The sequence below is a fragment of the Propithecus coquereli genome, unplaced genomic scaffold (genome assembly GCF_000956105.1).
Source record: "Propithecus coquereli isolate 6110/MARCELLA unplaced genomic scaffold, Pcoq_1.0 Scaffold155, whole genome shotgun sequence".
Classification (NCBI taxonomy): domain Eukaryota; kingdom Metazoa; phylum Chordata; class Mammalia; order Primates; family Indriidae; genus Propithecus; species Propithecus coquereli.
The window spans coordinates 2,451,367-2,460,193 of record NW_012139969.1 but is presented as its reverse complement, the minus strand read 5'-3'; the positions used below and the strand labels follow the sequence as shown (position 1 = coordinate 2,460,193).

Sequence of the window (8,827 nt, the reverse complement as noted above, 5' to 3'; positions counted from 1 at the left end):
TAACAAACCTGGGGGGCCTGTTGTTCTCATTTTGCTGACAGAGAGGCTTAGTGAGAGGTTAAGTAACTTGCCAACTTTATACAACCGTGAAGTGGTAGAATTGGAATTCAAATTCAGGTATGTGACTTGAGAACTGATGCTATTAGCCACTACATTCTGTGGCATCTATAGAGTATTTATGACGGTGCTTTTTCTTAACATTTCATTTTGAAATAGTTTCAAACTTAGGGAATAGTTGTAAGAATACAACCAAGAAATCCATATACCTTCACCCAGATTACCCAATTATTAACGTTTTACCACCTCTGCCTTATCATCCCCCCAAATATGCATACACCCAAATATTTTTTTCTGAATGGTTAAGAGTAAGTTCCAGACATGTTACTCTATACCTCCTATTTAAATATCTCAGTGTGTATTTCTTAAAAACAAGGACATTCTCCTAAATAATCACAGACATCCATCAAAATCAGGAAATTAGCCTTAATACAATATTATCATTTAATAGATACTCCATTGATTGTCTCAATAATGTTCTTTTTGGCAAAAGACAAAAGCAGAAACTTCCCTCACCCCTTTTTCTTTCTGGTTCAGGATTACTTGTGTGACTTAATAGTTGTGTCTCTTTAAACTCATTTGATGTGGAACAGGTCCTCAGTTTTTCCTTGTCTCATTTTGGGTTTGTTTGATTTCCCCCCATGAATAGATTCAGGTTTTGCATTTTGTGGAGGAATACCACAGAAATAATGCTGTATTCTCCTCAGTGCATCACACCTGGAAGCCTGTGATATTTTGTTCTGTTGCTGGGTGGTGTTGACTTTTATTACTTGGTTAAGATGGTCTCTGCAATGTTTCTCCATTGTAAAGTGAAGTTTTTATTTTTGTTAATTAGTAATAACTATTTTGGGAAGAGATATATTGATACTCTGTACATATACTGTTCCTCATCAAATTTTCATCTACTAGTTTTAGATCCATTGAGGATTCTTGCCTGAATCAATTATTATTGCCATGGTTACCAAGTGGTGATTTTTCTAGTTCCATCATTTCTATAAGGTAGAACTTTTCCTTCTGCTCCATTTATTTGCTTATGTTAGGATGAACTCACAGATTCTAGTTTAATTGTGGGTTATAATGCATTAATACCATTATCCCAGATTTAGTCAGAGGAACTCCCTTCCATCTGACTTCCATGTCCTTTTGATATGGCCACATTGTTCTTTGGACAGTTCCTTACTTTATGTCATAAGATGTTCCAGATTCATCTTGTACTTTCCCTACTCCACTCCTAGGATCAGCAATTTCTCTAAGAAGCACTGGTTCCTTGTTGTGGAAAATGATATTTAGAAATCAAGATAGGGTCACCATATGTACTCATTGCTATTGGAATGACGTGGACTCTGGCCCTTCTTTATGGACAGGACTAGGAAATACATAGGTGTATAGAGGTATATTAATTCATGTATATGTAGTGACTATATATAAAATATATACATATTTCACACATACTGTTATATTGACATCACTGTATATTTTTATACCTATAATTATATAAAACCATAAAGTGTACACTGATACCTCTATTCTAGACCAATACTGTGAGATTTATTCTACCCTTCTTCTTTTCCATATTTGCACCTTGCTTCTCCAGCTGTGAGGAATCTGACTCCAGTTATCCTTGGTATATTTACTTATTTGCTCTTATCCCTCTATATAGCCAATTTCCTGGCCCGTGAACCTTCTTCTTGACCTTGGTTCTACCATACATTGTGGCCACATGGGCTAACTTGCCCTCAATCCTCACAACTACATTTTTAAGTAATATTTAATTACATTTTATTTCTTTTTTTCCTTTATTGTCCAGGTCTTCCAAGATTTATCAGCCAACCAGAACCTTCCACAGTTTATGCTGGGAGCAGTGCAATTCTGAATTGTGAAGTTAATGCAGATTTGGTCCCCTTTGTGAGGTGGGAACAGAACGGACAGCCCCTTCTTCTGGATGATAGAGTTATCAAACTCCCGAGTGGAACACTGGTTATCAGCAACGTGACTGAAGGAGATGGGGGACTTTATCGCTGCATAGTTGAAAGTGGTGGGCCACCAAAGTATAGTGATGAAGCTGAATTGAAGGTTCTTCCAGGTATTAATTCAATATCAAGATTAATGGTTTTACTAATGGGTAAAATTATTCTGTTAGAATATTTTTAATGCACATTGTTAATGTGTGATATAACATATTACTGTCAGCATAGTCTCAGTTTCTTACAGGAGTAAAAAGAAGAAAATATGCCAGAGAGATCCACTCTTTCGTGAATACATTTTTAGAAATTTTTGAAGCAATAAAGTATGTTCAGTATCTAGTGGCATTCTTCTTAGTTGAAGCTCTGTGTCTTTTGTCAAGCCTTCTCCCCACTTAGGATACTTTTATAGTTAGGTCTTTTTATAATACTTGTACAATCAGTGACTCACTCAGGCTAGTTCATGTGGGTGGGTAGGGTGGTGACTTTTAATATGGCAGCTCTAGAACTGGCCAACAAGAGTTCTTGGATCTTTATGGTGTGCCCCATTTTAACATAAACTCAGCTTCTATTTCAGTCTTTCCTTCTTTTTGTATGTCTTCTCATGCTTTCTGCCCTTACTGGTTTTCCTCATAATCAGTTTTGTAAATCTGTTCTCACTGTGTAACTTCTTACTCCGGACTTCCTCTCACGTGTAGCTCATCACAGCCCCCCTAGCCTCTTGATGTTTCCTGACTTTTCACCTTTTATTCCCACTGCTAGGTGCCTGGTTCTTTCCATAGTTCCCGTTTCATGTTGGAGTTTACAAATGTAATTGGACCATCCCTCCATTGTTTGGGCAAAGTTTTTATATATGACTACTTCATGGGCTTGTTTTAACCTATGGACTGGCTTGCAGAGTAAGACCAGTGTTATGAGCTGCAACTCCTGAGGGTGTTCTTGATGGGCATTGAACTGATTTTTTTTTAAATGGCAGCTTCTGTCTTTTGTTGTCATCATTGCTGCCCTTGTCATTCCTGTCCCAGTGTATTCTTAACAACCACATTATCTTTTAAAATGTGTGTTAGATCTTGTTACACCTTTGCTCAAACCCCCTAATGAATGGCCTGTAAGGCTTTATGTAATTTTTTCGTTTTTTTAATAAAGAGACAGGGTTTTGCTCTGTTACTCAGGCTGGAGTGCAGTGGCATGATCTTAGCTCATTGCAGCCTCCAACTCCTGGGCTCAAGCGATCCTCCTGCCTCAGCCTCTCAAGTAGTTGGCATTACAGGGTATGTGCCACCAATGCCCAGCTAATTTTTTATATTTTGTAGAGAGGAGGTCTCGCTATGTTGCCCAGGGCTGCTCTTGAACTTCTGGCCTCAAGCAGTCTTCCTGCCTTGGCCTCCCAAAGTGCTAGGATTATAGGCATGAGCTACCACACCTAGCCTACTTTATATAATCTTAATACCACTTCCCTTCCTTACTTCCCCTCTCCCGTTTCAGACTCTTCTCTCTCTTCCTCTGTGATTGTGACCACATTGTTCTTCTAGAACACACCTTAAACCTGCTCGCTCTTTACTGCCTTTCTACTTGCCATTTTCTCTGCCTAGACTCCTCTTCTCTCAGATGTCTGCCTGGCTTACTCTCTCTGCACAAACATCACTTTATCAGTGAAGCCTTCCTTGAGCACTCTGTTTAAAACAACAGTCTTTCATTTCCACCCCAGTGTTTTCTCCATCTGCCTCCATTGTACTTCAGAACATAGCCCCACCTGACATACCTTATTTGTTGTCTCTCTCACTGGTATGTAAGCTCAACAAGAGCAGGGAATTTTGTCTGCTGCCAAGAATGGTTCCTGGCACATAGAAGCCAATAAATATTTGTTATTTATTTAATTGATTCTATCAAAATTTGATTACATATACCTAAGTAATTGAAGGGGAATTTTAAATAGAACTCTTGGTTAATGGGTGCAAAAATATCATTAGTTGGTTAGATAGAATGAGCAGTATTTGATAGCCAACAAAGTGACTGCAGTCAACAAAAAGCTGTGGTAGTCTTTAAAATAACTAAAAGAGTAGAACTGGGATGTTCCTAACACAAAGAAATGATAAATGCTTGAGATGATGGATACCCCAGTTACCCAGATTTGATTATTAGACATTATATGCCTGTTTTAAAATGCCACAAGTACCACATAAATACATGTAACTATTATGTACCCATAATAATTAAAAATTTTTTAAAAAATTAAGTGTTATAAAATATTCACTGGTTTTTTTAAGACTTGGTATGAAAAATAGAATGTAGAATATCTCAATAATTTTGTTGGTTACAAAATGAAATGATAATATTTTGGATATAATGAGTTAAAATATATCAAAAAATTTTTAAGAACTATTGCCACATACCAATGTCTTTTAGCCTTCTTTCTTACTTGCTTTTATGTGACAGAGATAGCATTTTTTCTTTACACCTGACGTGGCATTCAAGCAAATCTTTAAAAATCTCATGCAAGAAAACAAGTTTATAGTGTCAAAGGATGAGATCACTACTCAATATCTGAAACAAAAACATAATGCTAAGTGTTTTGCTTACTTAAAGGAGAGCTGTGCTTGTCAAACATAGACTCCTATGTAGAGTTCTTGAGATGACATTGTTTTGGGTTGTATTGGTTAAGAGGCGGAGGCGGGTTGATGTCCGTCATAGAAACATGTTTTGTGGTTGGTTACAGAGGTTGGAGCTGGTCATCATCAGCCATAGACGCAAGCGACTCCGCTGTGAATTGGCTGACTTCTAAAGCCTGATTGTGTCACTCATTGGTTGGCTTTCAAAGGCACATTCACTGGCATGAGTCATCACTAATCTATCAGGCAATGTTTGCTTGTTACCATGGCTGTTGAACTGTTGATAATTGGTTAGACAAATTGAAAGGTAGTTCTGGAAGTTGTTACCATGGCTAGAGAACATCTTTTCCAAAGATTGTAGGAACAGGCATCACATTTCTCTGCCTGAGAACTTTTTTCTCAAAACTCAATTTTAAGTTGGTATCACCCTGTTACGTAGAGAACTCTATCTTTTACCCACAGAGTGTGGCTTTTTCATATGTCCACAAGAGGACAACTCTATAAAGTGAACACAGATTAATTCTGATACCTAAATAAGAGATAGATAAGTACAGTGGCAGCTAGATGGTTGCTCTATTACAAAATCAAAGGATTGACAGACTAAGTGAGCAAATTTAAAGAGGTGAAACTCAGAAAGATTTTTGGAAATAATACACAGGTTCAGGAAAGGAAAGGAAACCTCTTAAATCCCTGTGAGTAGGGAGGATGCCAAGGGTCCTGAGCTAGCTTGGTTCTGCTGTTTGTACCTTTCATGTGGCATTTATGTCATCTTTTAAAGTGAAGGGGATTCACGTCAAATCTCCCTCAATTGACCAGTATGCACCCTGAAGGCAGGAGCTATAACTTGTATGTCTTTAAGACCCCTAAAGAGCCTTGTATAATACTTTGTACAGAAGTATTTGCCTAGAATTTATTTAACAAGTATTTGCTAATTTAAATGGACATTTTTTGTGTCACTTTTGCTTAAAATATTTTGTCATACAAAGCCACACAGACTGAATAGAAATTAGTCATTCTTCATGATTAAAATGGGAAAGTGCTTTGCCTTTTATTTAATCTTTGTCTTTCATTTAAACATTTTTTTTTTTTTTAGATCCCGAGGTAACTTCAAACTTGGTATTTTTGAAACAACCTTCTTCCTCAGTGAGAGTCATTGGTCAGAGTGCAGTGTTGCCGTGCGTTGCCTCAGGACTTCCTGCTCCAGCCATTAGATGGATGAAGAATGAGGAGGCCCTTGACATAGAAAGGTAAATGCCGTCTGCCTGAAAGCCCTTCTCAGCCTTAGCTTGAGACTTGGTCTAATCCTATTTGGGACTATTGATTAATAAAAAATGATTATCTACTTTAAACACATCATAATGCTCATATATCATCCTTGAAATATGTTTATAAATGCTTCATATGATTAGGATGTTTAAAGAGAAAAGTGCTTTCAAAATATTAAGTGATAATTACTCCATTTGTTCTTTCTGACGCTGCACTATGCTTAGCTTAACATACTTTGGGGTCTTCTTCCCTAAATTGTTGGAAGAGCTTCCAGTCCTGAGTAGCCTGAGTTTTCTCACTCATTCTCACTCTCATATGCGTTTTATTGATGGTAGTTTTTTTCTTTTCTCAAACAGTTTAAGAAACTGTATTCCTCATCCTTTTGTTTTTGTCTTTTAAAATCATCTCAGCCTTCTGCTGTGATCACAAATTCTTCATTTTCCACAGACACCAACTGCCCTATCATCTCTCCCATCTCCCCTCATTACTTCCTTATGTTATTGGTGCTTTTCTCAGTTGTATTCTCAGAAGAGAACTGGGGTGGTGGTAGTTAGGTGTACTTTGGTTTCTAAAACAAAGCTGTCTTGTGCATGATATTAATAGAATGTTTACTAGCATCCCTGGCCTCTACCCAATAGATGCCAACAGCACTTCCAAGTTGTAACAACCAAAAGTGTCTCTAGATACTACATGCTGACTACGGGCACTGTTCTAGGTACTGAGAATAGAGTAGTGAACCAAATAGAGTTCTTGCTCTTATAGAACATATATTCTAGTGGAAAAGAGTCAAGATAATAATCAGGTAAACATATAAAATGTCAGGTTATGATAAGTGCTCTGAAGAAACTTAAGAAGAGTAGGCCAGGGTTGCCAGGAGAGGTAGATGTGGCATTGCTGTTTTATACAGTGTTAGAGAGTTGTTCTCTTAGTCGAGTGATGGTCAGGATGGGCCAGACTATATAAATCATGGTAGGATCTTCTGGAATGTCCAGTTTTATTCAAAGATACCTTTGAAAGCAAATGTTTTTTTAATTAAATTAAATGTGGATTATATCATGGTTAATAATATTCCTCTGAATTTTAAAGATCAATCAGTAGACTTTGAAGATTGAGTAGATTTTTTTCTGCCTCTAGCTCTCTATCTAGGCTCCTGAATAGTCAGATTATGTGGTGGGAAAATCTGAGGAGCACTGCCTTGGTATGTCACTTCCTCAAGAAGCTTCAAAAGAATCCAAGAGCAGGACAGTGTTGGTGTCATTCATAGTGGTCTTTCTAGAGCCTTGCACAGTATTTGCAAATAACTGGGTAGGGGAGTGGTAACCAGTATATTTTGGTTGAATAAATAACTGAATGTAATGTAGGAAAATATAAGTAGGTGAATGGAGCATAGGAGTGCTTCAGGTTGGATGTCTATGATTAAAATATCTTTGTTTCTGCCAGAGCCTTATGAAATACATAGGTGGACCATAGTTGATAAATTGTTTAGACCCCAAATTAGAGATTTAGAAATTGAAAGAAAAAAGTGGATAGAATTCCAGATAATGTGTGGCTGGCTCTAATGAAAAAAGATCTTAAATAATTAGATACCGTTCTCTATTACTAATCTTAAGACTTCTTTGAAAATATTTGAAAACATTGCCATGGCTTTTATAAATGTCTAAGAATCGATGTGTTTATTTAATCTTTTAATTAAATTTGTTCAGATCCAAAATAAGCATAGCTAATGAAAGAGGGAGGTGGAAATGGATCCCGTTCATGGAGCAGTTCTGCTTTAAAGGGAGAGAATCCAGAAAATGCAAATGCTAACGTTCAAGGTGACTGACAGCAAAGTATAATTTAGAAATCAGACCGGGCACAGTGGCTCACGCCTGTAATCCTAGCCCTCTGGGAAGCTGAGGCGGGAAGATTGCTTGAGCTCGGAAGTTCGAGACCAGCCTGAGCAAGAGCGAGACCCCGTCTCTACTATAAATAGAAAGAAATTAGAAATCAAATAATGTTATCTTTTAGTGGAATGATAGCTCCAAACCCAGCTGCAAAGAAACAGATTATAGTTAAAAAATGCTTGATATTATTACAACTGACAGTAGTAGAAAAACTAGGTTACTTAAGAAAACAGAGGGACTTCTACTTTGGAAAGATGGAGTAGACATATTTTTCCCTATTCCTTTCACTAAATACAACTAAAAAGCCTGGATGTTATATATAAAACAAACATAAGACTCTGAAAGGTGGAGAGAGATGGAAGATTGATTGGCTAGGGACCTTGGGATCCAAGGAACAACATGATGGTTAGTTTTCTGGGTTCTGTTTTTGCTTCGTATATCCCACAGTTTGAGATGAAGTAGCAACCTGGAAACACCAACGGACACATCTAAAAAAAGCCCCAACAAAAGTATGCTCTCTGTAGCCAAAGGACCATGAAAGGGACAGATAAGCAAGACAAAAACTGTTAGACTACAATTACTCTACTCCATTCAAACACCACAGAAAAAACTGTGGCCCCACCACTACCATGCCAGTCAAAGACCAAGTGGGGCTCCTATACTTCCACCCTTGCCAGGTTGTAATGACGTGCCCTGGTGTCTCTGCTAAATGGTCTCAGAGGCTGAATCAGGAGCCAAGACTTTCATGAGTTGGGCCAGTATTCATCAACATCCTTGTTGATCATGGCATGGTAGAGGTTGATTTGTGCCCAACTACCACACCTAGGGAGATGCTTTTTGGCAACCGTTGTTCTCTCTCCCTTCCCTTCTTCTTTTCCTCCCTTTCCTAGCCAAGCCACCACAGGAAACTTTCAGTAGGTACTGTGACCCCATGACTTTTGATTTGACATTTTAACCCTCTTTATGTTTTCCTTCTATATTAGTAATCTCAGTGTGGCATAGATGTGGTGGAGTGATTCTCTGATTGATTCCAGACTTCAAAATTACATAA

The 8,827-nt window shown here is 37.7% G+C and overlaps 1 protein-coding gene across 1 annotated transcript in view; it reads left to right on the top strand.

Annotated features, from left to right (window-relative positions):
• The window catches only part of NEO1 (neogenin 1), a 212,881-nt gene that overhangs the window by 4,053 nt on the left and 200,001 nt on the right, over positions 1–8,827 (top strand). The window contains exons 3-4 of the mRNA XM_012640549.1: positions 1,865–2,140; positions 5,721–5,874. Of these exons, the coding sequence (XP_012496003.1) occupies positions 1,865–2,140; positions 5,721–5,874 (430 nt within the window). The remainder of the gene's footprint in view (positions 1–1,864; positions 2,141–5,720; positions 5,875–8,827) is intronic.